At 50.2% G+C, this 22,314-nt stretch overlaps 1 protein-coding gene across 1 annotated transcript in view; it reads right to left on the reverse strand.

The window, feature by feature from the left end:
• Positions 1 to 578: 578 nt before the first annotated feature.
• ENPP6 (ectonucleotide pyrophosphatase/phosphodiesterase 6) overlaps positions 579 to 22,314 on the reverse strand; it is a 75,440-nt gene continuing 53,704 nt past the window's right edge. Inside the window, exons 4-8 of the mRNA XM_052661548.1 lie at positions 21,289 to 21,430; positions 19,261 to 19,440; positions 16,276 to 16,413; positions 5,980 to 6,109; positions 579 to 790 (exon numbers count right to left, since the gene is read on the reverse strand). Coding sequence (XP_052517508.1) covers positions 579 to 790; positions 5,980 to 6,109; positions 16,276 to 16,413; positions 19,261 to 19,440; positions 21,289 to 21,430 — 802 coding nt within the window. The remainder of the gene's footprint in view (positions 791 to 5,979; positions 6,110 to 16,275; positions 16,414 to 19,260; positions 19,441 to 21,288; positions 21,431 to 22,314) is intronic.

The following is a 22,314-nucleotide window of genomic DNA, read 5'->3' on the forward strand; positions in this document are numbered from 1 at the left end:
TCAGACTTTGGGAAGGAACCCATATCTTTCACTTTGTTCTCTGCATTCTGCAATTCTTAGTGAGTTTGACTGATGAGTGAGCCAAACTAAGATATGCCTTTTCTGGGACTTCATATAAGGTGAAGAAACATCACGAGCTGGGTCAGAAATAGACAGCAGCTACCGCTTTCAAATGGGCCTCCGTTTCCGCGCCCTCCCCCCACCCCCATGGAAGAAGACATACAGCATGGCTCCCAGGTGTAGACAGACCCCAGACAAGAGCCTGCTTTGTGCAAAACAGAGGGGCCAGGACTCCATAGAATACCCACCTGGGGTCTGGTCACTACAGCGGGATGCCCTGTTCAGACAAGCCATCTGAGTACATGAAAAAACAAAAGAAAATAACCTATAGTTGAACAAATGACAAGCTAGAATTTTCCTTACCTCTAGAAAAAATAAACAAAAAAATTTCTAAAGAAATAGGCACTTTTGTGTATGGAATCATCCGAGAAGAGATTAACAGTTGTATGGCCTTGCATGAATCAAGGAGGAGGTTAATTCACCCACTGTGCGGAGTGTTGGGGACACGGCGCAAGCAGCTAGGCCAGCATCACCAGCAGTGCCAGCAGGACGGTGACCAGTGCACCGCTGGGTGGGGCGCCCGGGGCCGAGCTGGCCGGGTCCTTCAGCATACACATCACCCGGGACCAGGACCCGTTGTTGGGCAGGGGGGTGACGCCTGTCACCTTGCACATGAGGTTGTAGATATCCACGACTCTGATGGGAGCAGCTCTGAAGTCGGATTTGAAATCTGCAAGGGAAAGGCAAGGAAGCAAGTGGTCAAGGCCACTCCTGGGCTAGGCAGGGCAGAGAGGGGTGAGTCACGTGGTGGAGGGATTATGCTTGGCATTTCAGCAGCTCTAGGACTGGTAGATCCCCCTTGTCCACAAGAACCTGGCCAAGGGATTGTGAACCTGGAAGGTGATCTGGAAGGTTCTAGGTGTGAAAGGAAGTTGCTTTCTATGGTTTATGGAGATGTGAGTATGTGCTAAGTCGCTTTAGTGTCTCTGACTCTGTGACTGCATGGACTATAGTCCGCCAGACTCCTCTGTCCATGGGATTCTCCAGGCAAGAATACTGGAGTGAGTTGCCATTTCCTTCTCCAGGGGAATCTTTCCAACTCAGGGGATGAAGCTGCGTCTCTTACGTCTCCTGCATCTGCAGGTGGGATCTTTACCACTTAGCGCCATGTTTCTTTGAAAGACAAATCAGACAACAAACTGATTTGTGCATAACTGTGCTTCCCTTTGTAACAACAGAACTTTCCTTGAGGACCCAAAGGCCACTTGAAGCTGCTCATTTCTGCAAGCCTCATCTTGCCCACCTCCTCAAACCCAATTCAGTTGCATAGGTCTCTACCAGGCCACCTATCTGGCAGGGACTGGTTAGCCTGGGTGCCCCCAGCTCAAGAATGTTTCCCATTTTTCTGCCACGTGGAGGTCCCAGGACTGGACAGAACCAGCAATTGTATAGTTTTTCTCAGTGTGGCTAATGCACAAGCCACAGAGATGGTCTCCCAAGTGTGTCTGGAAGATCAGTGGAACATTCCTTGGGAGCTTTTCACTAGCAGATAAAGTAACTTAGCTGTGGGGAAGATAAAGAAGCTGGTATTGGAGTTGGGGACCTGAGTGAAGGCTGCAAACCATCTCATGAAGGAGAATGCTTCCACCCAGTCGCTACGTGGACACAGGCCCCCAGGGGCAGGGCTGGCTGTTCACAGCATAGAAAGTAAGGCGCTGAGGGGACCTTCTCTTTCTCCATAGGAGGCAGAAGAGATGCTGAATGAATATCATTGACTCAATGGACATGAGAATGAGCAAACTCCAGGAGACAGTGAAGGACAGGGAAGCTGGGTGAGCTGCAGTCCATGGGGTTGTGGAGTCAGACATGACTAACTGACCGAACAACAACAAAGAGTGAATGTGAGACGTTAGTGATATTCATAAGCCGCTTCATGGTTAGGTTCCAAACTGGTGCTTCCAACAAAGTACCCAAAACTATTGAAGTTGAATTTAGGAGGGACTTTTATCTATCAATAGTGGCTTCCCTGGTGACTCAGTTGGTAAAGAGTCTGCCTGCAGTGTGGGAGACATGGGTTCGATCCCTGGCTCAGGAAGATCCCGTGGAGAAGAAGATGGCAACCCACTCCAATATTCTTGCCTGGAAAATCCCATGGACAGAGGACCCTGGTGGGCTACAGTCCACGGGGTCACAAAGAGTTGGACTTGACTGAGTGACTAACTTTCACTTTATCCATCAATAAAGGCCCAGACATGTGCTCTTTTAGTCCCTCCATAATTTTTTTAAAAGGTAGTTTGGGGGCTATAAGGACAAGTTTTCTATCTTAGAAAATAATCTTTATAATTGCTTTGCTAAAACAATCACGTATCCTTGATTTAAAAGCAAAGAAACACTAATAGCGACAGCAATGTGACCCAGAAGTGTCCACACCAAATTCTGCTCTTAACGTTAACCCTGAAATTACAAATACAGAAGCAACAGAGAGAGCTCTGCCAGAGTGTGTTAGATCCAGAGCAACAACTCAAATGATGGGTTTTGCTCATTTTGAGATATAAAAGAATTCCATATAAAGAAGTTCACGGGCTTTACAGAGCAGCCTGCAGCCACTCACCAGCTGGATAACCTCAGGGGATGGTCAGAGATGCTGCCTAAATCCTAGTTGCAGGCTCCTGTCTGTGCTCAATTGATGGGAGCTGTTGATATTAATAGAATAAGTGCCCAGCAAGGGAAGGTTCGCATTGAAAATATTTACCCCATAGCTTATGTGAAATGTTCACTTACTTCTAGGGTAGGGAGGGTAAGGATCTGCATTGCCTCAGGGAAAACACTAATTTCAAACAAATTCAGAGCCGCCCTGGGAAGGAGAATGTAGAGGCTGGAGTGCCAACCCTTCTCATCTGAAGGAAAACATTAAATTAGCTGAGGATGGTGGTTGTTGCTGCTGCTGCTGCTGCTGCTAAGTCGCTTCAGTCATGTCCGACTCTGTGCGACCCCATAGACAGCAGCCCACCAGGCTGCCCCCGTCCCTGGGATTCTCCAGGCAAGAACATTGGAGTGGGTTGCCATTTCCTTCTCCAATGCATGAAAGGGAAAAGTGAAAGTGAAGTCGCTCAGTCGTGTCTGACCCTCAGCAACCCCATGGACTGCAGCCTACCAGGCTTCTCTGCCCATGGGATTTTCCAGGCAAGAGTACTGGAGTGGAGTGCCATCACCTTCTCCGGAGGATGGTGGTTACACCTCCCCAGAGAAGAATCAGCCACAGCTGAGGAATCAGTGGGGAGGTGGTCCCGTGACACGGAAGACTTATCTCCCTGACTTGCTGTGGATGTAAGGTCACCCTGCCACATCACGTGGTGGCCGTGTCCTGTCACGTGTGCAGGTGGAGGTCAATAGCAAATCCAAGACAGCCGTCCCCAGCCTTTCAGACATCTCCTTCTTTAACATTTGGCAAGAAAAATTGAGGTCAAGCTCTTCTGACCAAAAAAAAAAAGTTAGTGGATGGACTTAGAGATTGTTAAGTAAGTCAGGCAGGGAAGAAGAAATATCATATGTGCTTAGTCACTCCGTTGTGTCCGATTCTTGGTGACCTCATGGACTATAGCCCTCCATGCTCCTCTGTCCGTGGGATTCTCCAGGCAAGAACACGGGAGTGGGTCATGGCCTCCTCTAAGGAATCTTCCTGACCCAGGGATCAAACCTTCATCTTCTGCACTGCAGGCGAATTCTTTACCATCTGAGCCACTAGGCTACCTAGAAATAATGTATGACATCCCTTATATGTGGAATCTAAAAAGAAATGATATAAATGAACTTCCTTACAAAACAGAAGGAAGACTTAGAGACTTAGGGCAAGGTTAGATTGTTCCAATTAGGAGCTGGGATTAACCAGAGAGAGCCTGTCTTCCAGAATGATTTCCCTTTCGCTTAGCTGGACCAGACTTCCTGACTTCTAAAGCTGTATCTGGGCAGCCGTAGTGATGCTCAGCATCCTGTATGAGCGAGAATTACCTCCAATTAATCAGGAGGGGAGTACGTTTATCTCAAAGTGCAGCTAGATTGTTATAAAAGACCTCGCTCTTAAATTTTCTTCTGCGTAAACAGTCAGTGTGTAGAGCTGTTCAATCTTGCGTGCAAAGTGAAGCCAGAAACGTGATGGTTTGCGGGAGGCTGTATCTGCCTGGAAACAGTTTTGCAATTAGCCCAGTGCATTTTCGTCTGGGGTCGTCTTTCTGTCTATAAAAGACTTGGGCTTTTAGTTTTAAAGGAGCATATGATGGAGGCCTTTGTTAATGGACAAAAAGCTCCCCACTGAATTTCAGCTGTTGCAGCTCTGGGTACTGGGTTTAAAATTTTGGTTTGAGGCTAGATTCATTTCTGTTTTAAAATCTGCCCAAGACGCTTGCTCGTAAACACTCCAGCTGACAAGTGTTTTGCGTTCATGATCTGATTCCTCTCTTTTAGGGAGGGAGGAGGTGATGCCTTTGAATGAAAGCACCCCTGTCTCACTGGCCTCTGTGTAAAGGCCATGGCCTTCGATGTCTCCATGCTGAGCTAGCGGTTGACCTCACAGCATCCTCAAGCCTCCATCCTGAACTCGGCTGGCTTCTGAGCTCTGCAGATCTAACCTGGTGCTTGGCTAACATGTAGCTGTTATTGGTTGACGGTATCAAGAGGGAGCATCCTCTGAACTCTCTGAGGCCAATGTCGTGAACCCAGCTGTGCCCTAGAAATGCTTGCAGCTACTGGTCCTGTTGCTTGCTTAAGGACATGGGGACTTGTATGATGTGTGGGCAATGATGTGGACCCACGTGTGTTCCCTAAGCTCAGCCTCCCAGAGGCACCCGTGGAGGGGGCGGAAGTTGACACCGTGTAGCTCTCAGCAGGCTTTTTTTTTGTGGTTGAGAGAGTGACCTGAGGTGAATGGAATGAAGGAGGGCTCACAAGCATCTCTGTCCGGTATGTTGAGGAGGAGGGCAGGGCTTCCAGGTGTGACCTCTAGCCTATCACCTGATAGGAAAGCGTGGGCTTTTGTGGGCTAAAACATTTTGATCGAAACATTCAGGAAAAGGAACTTTGACTGTGGATATCAGGGTAAGCTAATAAGCTTAATGTTTAATAAGGAGCGTGCATAGCAGGAAGGGAGACAAGGAGCTCGTGATCTCATCCGCTGCCTCTTGATGGTTGTTGACTGCTTTTCAGGCTTTTTTTTTTTAAGGGCATGTACAGGTAATAGTATGATTGTTAGAGCGTTTGATAAACTTCCAAAATGTGAATTTTACAGTGCTGTGTTAATTAAAGCAAATGACCAAATGGGCCCCCCTCCACCCCACCTCCCTTCCAGACCCAGGAAGGCATCAGGTCCAAGAAGGCAAAGTCAATTCGCTCTCATCCTAGACACTGCAGAAGTCATTCTGGCTCATCCTCAAAGTGAGTCACAAAACTGTTTCCTAGCCTGCCGTGAGCACATCCTAGCTTCTGGTGGGCCCTAGACTGGCTGACCCGCACAGGGGTGGCCGCTCTAGACAGGGAGGAAGTGTGGAAGTGTCAGACCCCTTGAAGCGAGCACGTCGACTCTGGGACTTGTGGCTGTCAGCAACCTGGTGCCTGATAAGCTTTCTTGGACATCAGATGGCTGTGAAGGGATGTTTTGATGAATTAAGTAAAAAATGAATCACAAACATGTGGAATACATTTTCCTCACTGTGCTTGAGATTTAAAACTTACAGGGAGAAGTATTTGGCCACATTTGCCAAACCCAAGAAGCATTTGAAAGCAAGCCAGCCAAAGACATTTCGTGGAGACCGGCTGGCTTTGCTCAGCTTTGCTCATAAAGAGGATCCATAAAGAAATCGCTCCAGCCTTTCCCAGCACCGTCAGCCCCTGATGCCTTGGGGGAGGAGTGACTAAGATCTCGCCTACCAGGTCCGAAGGCCAGGAAGATGCCCCTCATGGCTCTGAGCTCGTTGTCGTATCCGTGCCAGCCCCAGTGCCAGCCTTCAGGCTTGCGGGTGACAGTGCTGTTCATCCAGAATGGAAGCGACTCTCGATTCTGAAATCAACAAGGCATTGACATCACCCTGTGACCAGGCCAGGGGGTGAGCAAGCATCAGGTTCAAACTACCACCCACCCAGCACAGGGCTTTCCTGCTCAGGGGTCTCAGCCAGGGTTGTCCGACCTCAGCTGAATCACTTCCCACTCCAGGTAGCTCGAACCTTTAGAAGTGGCCTGTTAAATTGCCAGAGAGCCCTAGTTCTGAAAGTCTCTTCTTGCACTGGGCTGAACTGTGCCTCGTAATCAGTTTCAGAGCCACTAAACACAGCGTGTCAGAGACAGAAGGGACGTGAAAGCGTACCTGTGGTATAATAAAAAATAGAGTTGGCCTTTGTCCCAGGTTCCCTGGCCCAGAGCACCTAAACCCTTGGAATTTCCTGAGTGCTGGGGGTGTTTTGTGAGTCCTTAGTTCCCATACCTGAGTTTATGCTAATGGGATGACGGGATGATCTTTGGGGTCGGGGGCTAGATAGCTTCAGGATGGGGGCTGGTCACCAGAAGAACCAAGAAGAGAGTTAGAACTTCCAGCCCTATCCTCTGACCCCTCAGACTGAGTTCAACCCTGCGGGTAATGATCTTGTTACCTGAGCCAACACAGTGAGACCCCATGTAAACCCCCAGGAACAGCAGGGTCCGGGGAGCGTCTGGGTTAATGAACACACAGTGATGGGAGGCTGGTGCCCCCGACCTGGGTTCTCAGCACCCCTCACCGCCACAGTGTGCCCTGGGCCTCTCTTCCATTTGCCTGCCCCTGCGTAGCACCCTTTATAAGAAGACTGTCATCGTGAGTGTAGCAACTCTCTGAGTTCTGCGATTCATCTCAGTGAGTCATCAAAGCTGAAGGCGTGTGGTGAGAGCCCTCAGATTCGTGGCCAAGTCAGACACAAGTGTGGGCAGCCTGGGGACCCGGGACTTGGGACGAGCATTCAGATGTGCGGGCTGTCTTGTGGGCCGGAGCCTTTAAAGTATGGGTCTGCTCTAACCTGGGGTGGTGTCAGAGTGGAATTGAAATGGTAGGACACCCAGTTGCTGTGGGAGATATGTTGCTGGCAAACACAGCGGCTAATGGAATTGCTTCGTTTTCCTAGCCCAGCCTCAGAAGCCCAGAGGCAGCCGGCCTGCACCACCCCAGAGGCCCCTCCAATTGGAGGAATCAGCCCTGTCCTCTGTTTGTCCAGCTCCACCCCGAGGAGCGACTCCAAGCACAGAAGTCCTCCTCTCCACTGAGCCAGCCTTTGAAGATGGCCCCGTGTTCCTCTCCTCCATGCCTTGTGGATCTTCACATCCTTTGACCATTCTTCATTCGGATTGGCTTCCAGACCTGTCGCTGCCCTGTCACCCGTCTTTCCTTCAGAACTAAATTTTCCTAGGCTGTAGCAGCATACTTGAGAGACAGCAAAACTCACAGGAGGTTTTGCAAATCCCGAGGAGACTTTAGCCAGCTGGACACAAACCGAGCTCTTTGAGGCAGACTAAGCCTTCATTCCTGATAGTCTGATCATCTTCTGGCTCAACAGGGTTTAATATGACAAGTTTTCCAAATGCAGGAGGTAGAACTGACTAGTCGTGATGAATGCATGGAAGCAGCGGAGCTCAAGGACCAGGGATTTACAGGTCGGCTTCCCTGGTGGCTCAGACGATAAAAAATCTGCTTACAATGCAGGAGACCTGGGTTCGATCCCTGGGTTGGGAAGATCCCGTGGAGAAAGGAATGGCAACCCACTCCAGTGTTCTTGCCTGGAGAATCCCATGGACGGAGGAGCCTTGTGGGCTACAGTCGGTGGGGTTGCAGAGTCGAACACAACTGAGGGACTCACGCCTTCGCAAGGCTTGTAACAGCACATGTATGCCATTCTGTGTGCCGTGCGGTTCACTGAGAGCTTCCCCCGACATCCACTTAGACATCAACACCTCCTGCTGTGGACAGTATTTTTTTTTTTTCCCATTTTGGCACAGAGGGGTTCAGTGACACTCTTAAAGTCACACAGCTGTTGGGAGGCAGGGCTGGGCCTGCAAGCCAGGGCGTCAGTCTCCTGGTCTTTGTGCACCTCCAGGACCCCACAGCCAGAGGTCACTGCAGGGCTCCTACAGCCTGTCCCTTGCCGCTTCATTCACTGAGTGGCAGCCAGTATGGAGATGAGATTTTGAATAGGATGTGGGTTAAATTCTGGTTTGTTGCTTTCCAACTCTGTGATCCTGGGCAAGCTGCATCTCTTGTCCGAGCTTCAGCTTCCTTGCTGGATGTGACAACACCCGCCTCAGAGACTCTGAGGGATAACCTGACTGTGTGCTATGCCTGACACACAGTAGGTGCTCTATAAACAGCTGGGGGCAGTCTCCAGATGCCACCGGCTGCAGGGTGAGGTGCTCCAGGCTTGTGCAGCAGGGTTGATCCCTCCTTTGCTTATTTAGCTGTCATATCACATTCACGGCCGTCCCGTCTCACCCCATAAATCTCTCCCTGGCATTACTACTTTCCAAATCGCACTGTTTCATTGACTCTCTGTTTCCTCAATTTCCATCCCTCCTTCTCCAGCTTCAGCTTGTATTTTTCCACGGAAATATATTTATTAACTTACTGCATTTCTAGTTTATACCCACTTTTGTTCTTTGTGGTCATGCTCACAACACATGCCAGCTTAGCTTCGTTTGTTAATTTCATGTGCTGCTCCCCTCCCCACCCCAGTCTACAAGGCAGTGATTCCTGAAGAACTAGGTAGGACACGTCACTAGCAGTGTCACGAATTGTGAACCCCATGGGACACACATGTCCCATGGGGGAGGGACAGGTGGAAGGGAGACGAAGCCTGCCTGAATTTGAAAATTCCAGTCTAACTTCCACATGCAAACATACAGCAACAAGGCATCTCAGCCCTGAAGATGACGGGAGATCTGTATGATTGCCGATAAAGCCACTGGTATTTTTATTAACATGGCAAGTTGCTCTGGTGAAACAACTGTTCTTGCTTTTTTTTTTTTAAACAACTATGTTTACTGATTTTAACAAGTAATAATGACCTGGCTAGCTAGTTATGTGAGAAGCTAAGTGATTGAACGGATTACGTGACATAATCAGACTGAGTGGATTACATGACGTAATCTAATTACATGACTTAATGAACCTCAAGAAGGGGAGTTGATGAATTTTTCCCTTGTCCTTCCTGGTGGCTTTTACTGATTCACTTGGTCCTGTGTCTCCTCCCACTGCCCCACCCCCACATTATCACACCAGTGCAGGCCTGTGCAGCCGTGTAATGCACACCTCACACGTGCAACCCTGCTGGTGAGGCGGTCCACACCGTCCACGTCCCTGGGCTGGGGTGTCCTCAGGTTACTGGTTGAGGAGCCTCCATCCCTCCTGAAACCTCCCAGGTCCGGGGATCACCATACAGCGCCACCTAGCGACATCCTGGGGTGCCCGGGCCCTCCAGATGAAACGTGTGTGTGTGTGTCTGTCTGTCTGTCTGAGTTGGGGCAGTGTGGACACAGAAGAGAGTCCCTGCGAGGCCCGGGGACCTTGTGTAGTGACTGCACGTGGGAAGAGCATGAGAAAGAAGCAGCGTGAGGATGCTGGAAGGAGTGAGGCGGTTTCTGTAGGAGGCTGTGCCAGTCAGAGGGGCTGACCAACCATCTTGGTTTGCCTGGGACTGAGGAGTTCCAGGGATGCAAAAAAATATGACTGACCTGGGCAAGCCCGGACAAGTTGGTGACTCTGTAATGAACACTTCCTTGGCAAGTCAAATAAAACCTTCGCTGAGTGTCATTTGTTGTCCAGCACCTTCCGGTACCCCTCCTCTGTACAGGGCTGGATAGCAGTGCCAGGACCTCCCCCCGATTTATGAGCCCCTAAACTAGCTCGTTGTTTCTGATGAGAAGGACCCGGAAACCGTTCCCCAGGAGGAACACTGAGGAACGGCTGTTACTGTGTTTATAGACGTATGTTCTAGTATTTGCTGCCTGCCTTGTATTCTTGATGCCTCACTCCACTACCAGCTCACCACCAAACGCCTGCCAGAAGCTTGCTGAACTGGGGAAGCCAGGCGATTACTTGTGAGACGAGTGTTTTGGTTTCTAGACTAGATCTTTGCCTCATTCATCCGTGGCATTAACAACAACAACAACAAAGTAGCCTTCGCTGTTTACCCCCCAGATCAGCAAACCAGTTAATGAAGTTTGTTCAGCACTTGCCGGGACCCATCTCTTTGACTCGGCATTTTTGGATTCCTTTCTAGAGCTGAGCTGAGCTGTCGGGGGTGGGGTGGGGGCGCAGTCAGAAACGGGGGTGGCACTGGGAAGGAGGGTCAGGGTGACAGGAGTGATGGAAGGCCGGGGAGAAGCAAAGGGCGGCCTGGACAGTCTGCAGTCGCTGCTGTCTGTCTGTGGCTGAGGCACTTGCTCTGCTGAATTGTCCAGCATTTACTCACTTCGCACTGCTGCATTTGGAGACTATATTAGCACGTGCTGTTCTTACCGGCTCCTTTCAATCTTTCCTGGGAACAGATCAGAAAACAGTAGCTAAGCCACAGAGAAAATGATTCCTGAGGAGGCAGGAGGGTCACCAGGTCTGAAAACATCTGGACGCCAGCTCTCGCCTCACACCCCAAAGTGACTTCTCCCCTGATGGCCGAGGAGGTGGAAATCCATCCTCCGTGGGTTCCGTCCCCTGACCACAGGCGCTGGTGGGGGCCTTGTCTGCGTAGCCCTGCTCTGCCTGGGTGACCTCCTCTCCCATCTCTCCCTGGAAACACGCTGTCTACACCGCTGGATCCCAAGCCTGGCTGTGCACACAGCACCCTGAATTTATCCCGAGTCTCACTTTGGGTGTTTGGGTTCACAGGTGGGTAAGGCGGCGACCCTGTCTATTTAATAGTCATCCCCTGGGTGGCTGGGATGCATCGTCCGGCCTGGAAACCGCTGGGAGTCTTTCACCTGGCATTTGTCCCGGGCTGTGTTCAACGATTATCTGTCCTTTCCTGAGAATGCTTCGTCTTATGCTGGTTGCCACGCTGAGTCTGTGTTTCAGCCGCCGTGGGTGCAGAGTCAGTCTCGGAGTCGCTCACTCGGGGTGCTTTCCAAAGAGGAATCATGGCGGCCGACTGGCTTTTCCAGTATCCTTGGCCGGCGCCAGGTTCACTGATGGTTATACATCTTGACCGCCATCCCTCGTGTCAGCCCCTGAAAGTGTAATTCCTGCTGAGAAGTGGGGTCAGGGACCCGAGTGTCCCCTCCTTCTCTCTGGATGAGGCCTCTCACCCCGTGTCTAGGGTGCTGGGGAACAAAGGTGAAATCAGGTCCAATTAAAATCAGTAAGTAACATTTGAACCCCTGTCTAAGGTGTGTAACGGGCCTAATACAAATGAAATCGACCTTATTCCCCTAGGACAGGGTTGTAACAGGAGCTTCTCCTGCCCTCCACAGAGCAATAAGCTCACAGCATCTCAGGCTGGAAAAGGCACCCGGTGATATCTTGGGAGAGGCCTCAGTCGGGACTCTTGTGGAAGGGAGCACGGTTTAGCTGGCTCTGGGGTTTTGCTGCCAGGGTTAAGGTCAAGCTAGGTGACATAGCGCCATGTCTCGGGCTTTGTGGCATCACTGTTCTAAACCCTCCTCTCGAGAGGCTTCCTTTGGGGTGACTCTTCAGAGCCCTTGGGAGCGGTGGTCACAGACCCTCAGATGTTTGTTTGCTACCCTGCTGCGAAAACAAGTCCCCCCAACCGTTTCTCCGTCTTAGAAGGCTGCCTCTTTCTAAAGCAGAATTTAATGTCTTAGGCCCCAGGCCCTGGTCTCACCCTGGCAAGCCCACTGCCACGCACAGCCTCATTCTGGAAATTGGGAAATGCCAAACAGCAGGAGCAGCAGGGCCCAGAGGCGGCAGAGTTCCTCAGAGAAGAGAGAAGAGCTGGAGCAGGGCGCCCAGCGGGTGAGCTTCCTTCTACTTCTTTCCCCCAAGATCATGCTTGCTGAAGCCCGCCGAGGATGAGGAGGGCATCGCGTGCCCTCCAACGGCTTATGGTAATGACCTTGGTCACTGCCAGAAGGCAAGCGGCTTCCAGCCCCCGACGCAGGCATCCTGGACCTCCGGCATCTCAAGCCCGTGGGAAACCACTCCGGCTGCTGCTAAAACTCAGGAGCCATGCTCTCCAGCTTGTCTTGATTTCCCCAAGTATTTTGGGCCCGGGGCCTAACTGCCGCTCAATCCCAGGCCTGAGAATTGAGCCTGGCATTTCATATCCTTTGCTGGTTTTTGAAATAAATCTTTCCTCGGGAGACCAATATGGGCCTTTTTTTGGAAGCTGAAGCCTGCATTTGCTGCATTTCTCTCCACGCAGATAAGAGTCTGGAGGATCCACAATGAAGCTCCACGTCTCACGATCTTTCTCCATCTTCTGGCCGCATCTGGCCGCCTTTCTGAGCGTGGTGTCAGGAGGGGGACACTGTCCAGGAGAGGCCATGGGAATCAGCCCCTGAAGCTGAGCGGGACCGGGGACAGCTGAGGTGTCTGCCCACCCCTGGACTCCAGCTGGGGGCTAACTGGGCCAGGACAATGGCCACTGGTGGTTTCAACACCTTTTCTCTGTTGAAATCTCTTCTAGGGCTACTAACAATTAGTCCAGGTGAAAGGCTTGACTTAGCTTTCCTCTCTGGGTACTTAGTCACTCATTTATTAGCCTATAAAGTAAACAATTTGTCAAAAAGACCTTGATGCTAGGAAAGATTGAGGGCAAGAGGATAAGGGGATGACAGGATGAGATGGTTGGATGGCATCACTGACTCAATGGACGTGAGTTTGAGCAAACTCTGGGAGGTAATGAAGGACAGGGAAGCCCGGCGTGCTGCAGTCCATGGGGTTGCAAACAGTCGGACAGGACTGAGCGACTGAACAATAACAACAAGTAATCAAGAACCAACTGTCTCTATTTATGAATTCATTTCTTAATTTCGTATTCCACAAACAGGTACTGAGCCTCTGCCATGTACCAGGTTCCACAGAGGAAAACCCAGGCTAAGATGCTACAGACCTGCCCTCAAGGAGCTTCCATCCCAGGAAGCATCTGGGCCTGCCTCCTGAGTGTCTTTGGATCACCCTAGACATTGTGACAACTCCAGTGGCTCAGTGGGTGAAGAATCTGCCTGCAATGCAGGAGACGCAGGAGACGTGGGTTCAATCCCAGGGTCGGGAAGATCCCCTGGAGGAGGGAACTGGCAACTCACTCCGGTATTCTTGCCTGGAGAACCCCATAGACAGAGGAACCTGGTGGGCTACAGTCCAAAGGGTCAAAAAGAGTCGGACGCGACAGAGTGACCTGCACACAGCCTGCCCAGCCCCTTACTAAGTGCCCCCTGGTGGAGGGATGGATGCAGAGCCTGGGTGGGTGAAAAGATCTGTGGGGAAACCCCATGGGCTGGGGCTCGGTGAGTGCGGCCATGTGCGTGGCTCAAAAGCTCCAGTGACGGTGTGACCATTGTCCCCTGACAAGGACATGCAAACAGAGGGTTTACAGAGGATGGTGACCAGGTCTTAGAGAGACAGAGGGGTGGAGGCACCATTTAGGAAGCCCTGTTTCGATGCTTGAAGAAAGGAGCTTGGCAGGTGTGACTGGCTGGGGCTTAACCTAGGCAGGTGGCCTGGGTTTTTGTTTTTTTTTTCTTTTCTGCTACTTCATGGTTAGTCTTCTGGGAAAATGAACACATTCAGCTTCCTGCCCCTGTAGGAGAGGAAGCCAGAGAAGGTACTGGCACTAGTTGGAAATCCAGTCTGTATATTAACTCTCACAATGAAAAACAAACCGTGGGAGCCACTGGGAAGGGGGCCTTGCTTTTATAATGTCAGGGTAATGGTGCCATTCCAGGTGACAAAGTCAATCTGTTTCCCTGCCTTTATCTTTGTCAGTGACAGCTCTCCGAGCAACCATTTAAAAAAAAAAAAAAAAACAGAAAGAACTCAGTGGTATCTTCCTGTTGGAGCAGCTGCCTAAGAGCCTGCAGAACTTAAGTTGGTGGCCAAAAGTTGGTGTTTATATGGGAAGGACATTTTTGCCAAGGAAACCAAATCTTGCATGTTTATGGGATGGCGGTTGTAGGGGAAAAGGAAGGAAAGATGGGATTCAGTTTTATTGGCCCCAACCAGCAGCAATTTGTCCTGACTCAGCTGTTTTCATATTTAAGCCAGAAAGGAAAAAAAAAGCTCCTCTGATAGCCAAACCCAGACTCAGAGCAGCTGCTTTTAAAGCTGAGAAACTGTCCCGCTGCAGATGCAACCCAAGATCCCTCGCTGGGCACTGGTACAGAGGTTACAGAGCAAACACAGCGTTCTGTCACCACGTGGGGAGAGACTTTGCAAATAAGAATGGGGGTAGATTAATAGTCCTGGCACAGAGCAGCAACAGGGGCATAGAGCGACGTTTTCGATTCTCTGTAGTCAAGTAAATTTAGTAAACAGCAGGGAGACGTAAAAGAAAAAAAAAATCTAAGCAGGGAAAGAATGAGTGCTCCCTTTTAGGATTTTTCAGAAGATAGAGTAAAACCCCAATATTAAATCTAAGTATCAGAAATTATAAATTAAAATTAGAAATTATAACTTTTAAAATTATAATTTATGAATTATAAAATTATAAATTTTAACTAGGAATTAAAATCCTTAGATTATTAAAGCTAAGAATCAGATTATTATTTTCATATGTGAATCTTGAAAATAAAAAATCTGTAAATTCAAAGATAGTAAAATGATTAAGATATTCAGTCTAGGAGACTAAGGTACCACAAAAAACTGGCTGAAAGATATCTAAATTTCTCTTAAGGGGACTGGGGACCACCGTGATTTTCTAAGGAAACATTTATGTTTTTATGTTATATACACCTTGAGTTACAGTAATATATACTGTATATTCATTGCACTTTACTCTTTGAGTCGGCTTCTAGGAAGCTCAGAACCAGCTTTGTAAACTGCAGTTCACATCAGGGAATCCCCGTTTTCCATACCTGAGTCCCTAGATGTCCATTCATTTGCCTGATCAATATTTCTGCTGATGGCCACCTGCCCTCACTCTGGCAGATTAAACCCCAGTCTTAGGTCTGATATGATTGTCTCTTAGTGTCCGCAGGGAACTGTTTCCATGAGCCCCTTGGGTACCAAACTCCATGGACGCTCAAGTCTCTTGTACAAAATGGCACAGCATTTGCAGATAAGGACACACTTTCTCCTGGGTATCTCAAATCACCTCTGGATTACTTATGATACCGCAGGTAATGCAATGTGATATAAATAGCTATAAATATAATGGAAACATGATGTAAATAGTTACCAACACTCAGCAAATTCAAGCTTTGCTGTTTGGAACTTTCGGGAATCTTTATCCCCCGGAGTATTTTTGATTTGCAGTTGTTTGAATCTACAGATGCGTAACCTCAAATTCAACTGTACAACGACCCTCGTGTGCCAACATCTGCCACTCCCTTTTACCCTCTAGTCTGATCAGTTTGCAGCCCAGCTTCAAATTCATACCGACAAGAACTCAGGCCCTGTCTGGGAACCGAGTGTGCACGGGACTGCAGATTCCCCTGGAAGAGGGTGGGGGGTGGGCTTTCCCATCTGGCCAGGTATCAAAGCTGATGCAAGAGACTAATGAGCATGGGGTCCGGGCAGACAAGGAGAAGGCTGCTGAGGTCTTTAGGGCATCAGGCAGTTAGGGTTTGGACTCAGAAGGCAAGAGAAGCTCTGTAAAATCAAGCTGGCAAACCCGAGACCTGGACCTGCCTGCGGACTTTTGTTTGCCAGTCACTGCTCTTTAAGGTGAAAGCAAAGCGGAGCCTCTCCTGGCTCTTCACTGCCCTAAAGCAGTTGCTTTGGTTCGCAGTAATTGTTCCACTTTCAACTGAATAGGTTACATTGTAAGCCTGGGTAATTGAGGTAAGGCCCGTTTGTTAAAATACAACAAGTCTGGAGCCACAAAGTCTAAACCTTGGCTCTGGGTCGGAGCCTCCCGTTGCATCTGCAGTCATCTGACCAAGCCTTTCAATTCTCTCAAGAAGGAAATAAAGGCAGCCGATGAGAGAGTTGGGTAAAAAAAGGAACATTTTCAAGTGGAAAAGGTGAGTAATTATTTACCTTTGGCTGTTTGATAGAATTTGTATCATGGATGTCTTGTCGTGTGTTTTATGTTTACCTCAGTTATGAACCATCCTTCATCGGCCTCTAGGGTCAGAGGGGAGACAAACTTCCCTTTCTTGTAATAGAACCTGCTTGGAATGTCTTCCTTCTCATAGACAGTCATGTGCTCCACTCGCCTCACTTTGTTATATATCTGTAAAGAGAACCAAGAAGGACCAGGTTTGCATTCTCTTTCTTACATATGCATGACCATATATTGGACCTGGTGGAGAGGATCCTCTTATAAAAACTTACTTATGTCAAAAATGGTGACTGCAGCCATGAAATTAAAAGACGCTTACTCCTTGGAAGAAAAGTTGTGACCAACCTAGATAGCATATTTAAAAGCAGAGACATTACTTTGCCAACAGAGGTCCGTCTAGTCAAGGCTATGGTTTTTCCACTGGTCATGTATGGATGTGAGAGTTGGACTGTGAAGAAAGCTGAGTGCTAAAGAATTGATGCTTTTGAACTGTGGTGTTGGAGAAGACTTGAGAGTCCCTTGGACTGCAAGGAGATCCAACCAGTCCATTCTAAAGGAGATCAGCCCTGGGTGTTCCTTGGAAGGAATGATGCTAAAGTTGAAGCTCCAGTACTTTGGCCATCTCATGTGAAGAGTTGACTCATTGGAAAAGACTCTGATGCTGGGAGGGATTGGGGGCAGGAGGAAGAGGGGACAACAGAGGACGAGATGGCTGGATGGCATCACTGACTCGATGGACATGAGTTTGAGTGAACTCCGGGAGATGGTGATGGTCAGGGAGGCCTGGCGTGCTGCGATTCATGGAGTCGCAAAGAGTCGGACACAACTGAGCGACCGAACTGAACTGAACTGATGTCAAAAATACTATAGCAAAATTAAAATATGAATGGGAAATTGGTCTGCCTGGGATTAAATACCCCCAAGGTCAAAGAAGTGCATTTATTCTTTGATTAGACCTGGAGCATGTCCTACCTACACCTAATTCTAAAAGAACTAGTAGGGATGTCCCTGGCAGTCCAGTGGTTAGGGCGCCATGCTTCCAAAGTACGGGGGGCTTGAGTTCGAGCCCTGGTCGGGGAACTAGGATCCCATATGCCATGTGGCACCCCCCCAAAATAAAGTACTAGTAACTGTTTGCCATTAATTACACTGCTCATCTGACAAAGACGTAAACCCTATACGTATTTTTAGTATTTAACAGCAGTTTAAATCTGTATGGCTGAAATTAAAACCAACTGGCTGATGTTGATTCTTTGGTGCTTAGCCAAATCAGGCATTCATTCCTGGGTAGACCTGAATAGAAAATTGAGTTTATCCACTCAACTCTGAAAAATAATGAGTCTTTAGGCTGCTTGGTAGAAAGTTTCTAATGGCCCTGTGAGTTATGATTTCCTATATTAGAAAACCCGTAATTCTTAAGGAAAGGAGGGTGCACCCCCAGAAAGATTTTAGTTAAGTGGAAACTCCCATGGAACACAGGGGGTCTCACAAACTCTTGTGCCCATCATGTGGGGAGCTGTCACCCAAAAACACAGCCCCTGCTCCTGAATAATCCACCAACCGCTTTAGGCAGCTTGCACCTGCCTGACGTACACACCACACTGGAAGCAAGAAGCTCTTCCCAGCTCACGAGCCGCTGATGCTCTGGCATCCTGAGGCCCAGGTACCAAGTTGGAGACACGGATGGTGCTCCGTGCCCACGAAACAGAACTTCTTTGCAAGAAGCCATTGACTGTGGGAGCTGCCAGTGTGGAAAGCATTCTTCCCAGTTTCACACTTACAGAGTTCACGGGAATGCTGAGCACACATGTTGAATGCCTGCACTTGCTGACCATGGGGCATCTGTGTGGGGAGGGGATGAGGCTGGGGGGAACAGATTTATGGGCACTGTGTTCCTCAACCCCACACTGACAGATCTCAGACTCTTAGGTGGGAGGGAGCAGGCAGGGTTGGGAGGGGTGTCTCTCTCTGGGCCAAAAGGGAAGACAATCCCCCCCACCCACCCACCCACAGCCTGCACCAGCGCACCATCAACACCAACCACACCACTGCCGTGAGGACGGGTGGAGGTGCCAGGCCCAGCTCAGGCCCATTCCTGGCTCCCTGTGGGTGGTGCCCTGACTGCAGGTGGTGTGGGACCCCTGGAGGAAGACAGCAATTCTCTCCAGGAGGGGCGGAAGCCCCAGGGCCTGCCCTGGGAGACAACCAGGCCACACAGGGCCAAGCAGTCAGCCAGAGGTGCCACTTGCTCCTTTAGCTCCTCAGTGTGGTGTGCCAGCCACTCAGATGGAAGTATTATTCAGAGGGACAGGTGAGTGGGGGTCTTGCCATCCCAGGTGCCCAGTTCCTGGGGGGCAAGGACTGCCACACCCTTTTGGGAATGGCACTCTCCAGGGGTGGTCGCTGCCCTTGGTGACCGTCTGCAGTCCCTGCCGTGGGCCCAGCAAGCTTCTCATGCTTCAGAGCCACCCAGGAGGGCGGTGACGATGCTACCAGCTCCCAGGCGGGACAGAGATGCAGCAGGAAGGCTGGTCAGGGAGCCGCTCAGCTGCTGAGGGTTGGAGTCCCATCCCTGGCTAACCTATGGCACACGCAGCCTCAGCCCGGGTTCACTGGTCACCTTCTCCCCGTGCCCTGATGGGAACAGACCAGACTGGCCGCTTTCTTCCAGAGAAGAGCACACAGTGCGGGCATCCGCTGTGCCCGACACGTGCTGCATGTCGCCCAAGAAGAAAGCAGCCCTGTTAGTGGCTGAGCCCTTGGCAAGCTGAGCACTGCACATCCTTCGTCTCGCTTCAGAGCCACTAATGTTCCGAGCTCATCTCAGACAAGAGAAGACACGGGAGGATGAACTGCTGGAGAGAAGTCACCCGGCGAGGGAGGGGCCACGTGGGTCACCTATCTCCAGAGTCCTGGCATCCCGAGGTTACCTGGCATTTCTGCCTTGAAACTACAGATAAAGACCCAGCACAGACACCCCCGTCCCCTCCGACTCGGCCCACCACCCACCCTTCTTACCTCAGAATGCTTCCCGGGGGCCGGCCACAGGCTCACAACGGGCCCTCGCCCCTTCAGCTGCTGCAGGTCACGGAGGCTGATGTAGTTATCCAGCTCAATCACTTTGTCTGTCCAGGAAATGTCAGTCATCCCGTGATCTGAGAAGATGATGACGTTAAGGTCGTCCTGCAGCTCCCGTTCCTTGGGGGCGGGTGGGGGGCAGGAGAGGCGGTCAGGACGGCATCACAGAAGAGCCGTCTCAACACTGGCTGTCTTGCAAAGAGGTGTTTTCATTTTCTTTTTAATTTAATTTTTTTCACACCAAAACCATTCATTTTGTACTGGGGTATAGCCAGTTAACAATGTAATGACGGTTTCAGGTGAGCAGTGAAGGGACTCAGGCGCACATGCACATGTACCCACTCTATACTCCCAAACTCCCCTCCCTTCCAGGCTGCCACATAACACTGAGCAGAGTTCCCTGTGCTATACAGTAGGATTTTGTTGGTTATCCGCTTTAAATATAGCAGTGTGTACCTGGCCTTCCCAAAGTCCTTACTTAACTTACGGGCTTTACGAGAAAGAGTTCATCCTCAGTTCTGAATTTAATCATCTAATTGTCTGCCTTAATGCAACACGGCTCAAAATCGTGGCAGAAGGACTTTGGGGAGGGAAGCCCAGGAGCCCATGCTGAACCTGATATATACAGGCTCCAGGTTTTTAAGGTAGCCAGTCGGTTTTCATCCTCTTTGGGGCTTGCAACATCCTCATGTGGGAAATATGACGACTATCACTTGCCCATTTTACACACATTTGAAAAATTAAGCCCAGGAAAATTTTAAAAATTAATACTTTAAGTCAGACAGAGAAAGTCAAATATCATATGATATCATTTTTATGTGGAATCTTAAAAAAATGTTTCAAATGAAATTATTTACAAAACAGAATTAGACTCATGGGCATAGAAATCAAACTTATGGCTACCAAAGGGGAAAGTGGAAGGAGAAGGATAAATTAGGAGGTTGGGATTAACATATACACTACTGTATATAAAGTGAACATAAGGTGGTGGTGGTGGTGGTGGTTTAGTCACTAAGTCCTGTCCAACTCTTTGCAAACCCATGGACTGTGGCCCACCAGGCTCCTCTGGCCATGGGATTCTCCAGGAAGGAATACTGGAGTGGGTTGCCATGCCCTCCTCCAGGGGATCTTCCTGACTCAGGGATCGAACCTGAGTCTCCTGAGGCTCCTGTTTCGCAGGTGTATTCTTTACCACTGGGCCACCTGGGAATACTGTAAAAATATAAGCGACTATATTCAATACGTTGTAATAGCCTATAATGAAAAAGAACCGTGTGTGTGTGTGTGTGTGTGTGTGTAACTGAATCGCTTTGCTGTACACCTGAAATTAGCACATTTCAAACCAACTATACTGCCATAAAAAAACAAAATTAAGAAATAATACTTTGCTTAAAGTCATTCAGTAAGGGTGTGGCAGGATCAGGGAGAGAACCCAGGCCTGGTTTTGATGCCTATGGCGACCTGGTGACCGGACTGATAGGCCTGGGGTAAAGCATCGGCCCATCCCACCCGCTGAGCCAGGCGGCCATGCAGATCAGGTCACTTCAGCACCACTGGCCTGGCTGTTCACAGGGGATCTTGCGGTGTTTGGGAGATGCTATATGAAGAAAAGCTTCCCTGGGGGCTCAGCTGGTGAAGAATCTGCCTGCAATGTGGGAGACCTGGGTTCGATCCCTGGGTTGGGAAGATCCCCTGGAGAAGGGAAAGGCTACCCACTTCAGTATTCTCGCCTGGAGAGTTCCAGGGACGGTATAGTCCATGGGGTTGCAAAGAGCTGGACATGACTGAGCGACTTTCACTGTATGAAGAAAAAGAGAACCTACCCCCCCCACCACCGCCACCCCCAGTCCCTCGAGCTGGCCCAGTCAGCTCTCAGAGTAAGAAGGGCGATGCCGAGGGCTGGGACAGTCCAGGAGACAGAGGAGAGGGACAGAGGGAGGTTAGTCCGTGGGCCGGGTTTCCGGTCACCTGGATCCACTTGGTCATGTACGCCATCACGGTGTCCACGGCCTTCACGGCGTCTTTCCTCTGTGCCGACGAGGGCCCGTAATGGTGGCCTTCCACATCGACACGCTCATAGTAGATGGCTGCGAGGTCCGCCTGGCCACTCCTGGGGGGCAGGGAGAGACATGCGGCTGAGAGAAGCCCCCCAGCCTTCTCCCCTCCCGACCTGTGGCCCCGGTGGGGGCGGGCCTGTAGGCCGGGCACAGCTGACACCCTAAAACAAGCAAGCGGGTTCTCCGAGGGAGAGACAGGAAGAGTGCGTCTAGACCTGCCAGTCCCGAGCACCTTGGTGGCGAGAGCCACAGAATGTGCTTCTGCGTCGCCTCCCCTCTCAGCTCATCAGGACCCAGGAGTTGGAAGAGGTGGCCACAGGCAGGGGACGGTTCTGAAAGCCCCCCCTCCCTTCCCGGTGCCTTCGGAAGATTAGAGAAAAGAGGAGCAATCATTCAAGTAACGGCTGTCCCATTACTGCTGGCCTTCGAGGAAGCCTCTAAAGAAAACACTGAGCTGTAGGTGTAACTGACTGGCAAGGATACGAGCAAGCTTCACCAGGCCACCTTGCGCGAGGCAGACAGGTTTGTGTTCAAGGCTTTGACATCAGCAGATACCCCCAGCATGCTTGTTCCCTGGGCACCCAGGAAGGCTCAGCTCTAGGGTGGACACAGAGTGAATTCTAGCACTGACCACACTTCCTGCCTCCCAGGAAGACTCAGTGCTGGCTAAACGCCCTCTCTGGGCCAGAGTACTGGTGGTGAAAACAGCTATGTAAGCCTCCACGCGGGGCTGAGACCGAGTGGGAACTAGAGAGACGAACTGGACTAGGAGGCTGAGGGAGTCAGGGAGGAGAGAAAACACGGGGCCATGTGCCCTCCCTGCCCTGCACAGCGAGGGGCTTCCCACCGTGACTGCCCCGCCCCAACCCCTCCCAAAGCAGGGGAGCAGAACTACATTGGTGAGGATGCTGGTGATGACGAGTGAAGCAGTACGAGC

Source organism: Budorcas taxicolor, chromosome 24, assembly GCF_023091745.1.
Source record: "Budorcas taxicolor isolate Tak-1 chromosome 24, Takin1.1, whole genome shotgun sequence".
NCBI classification, from domain to species: Eukaryota; Metazoa; Chordata; class Mammalia; order Artiodactyla; family Bovidae; genus Budorcas; species Budorcas taxicolor.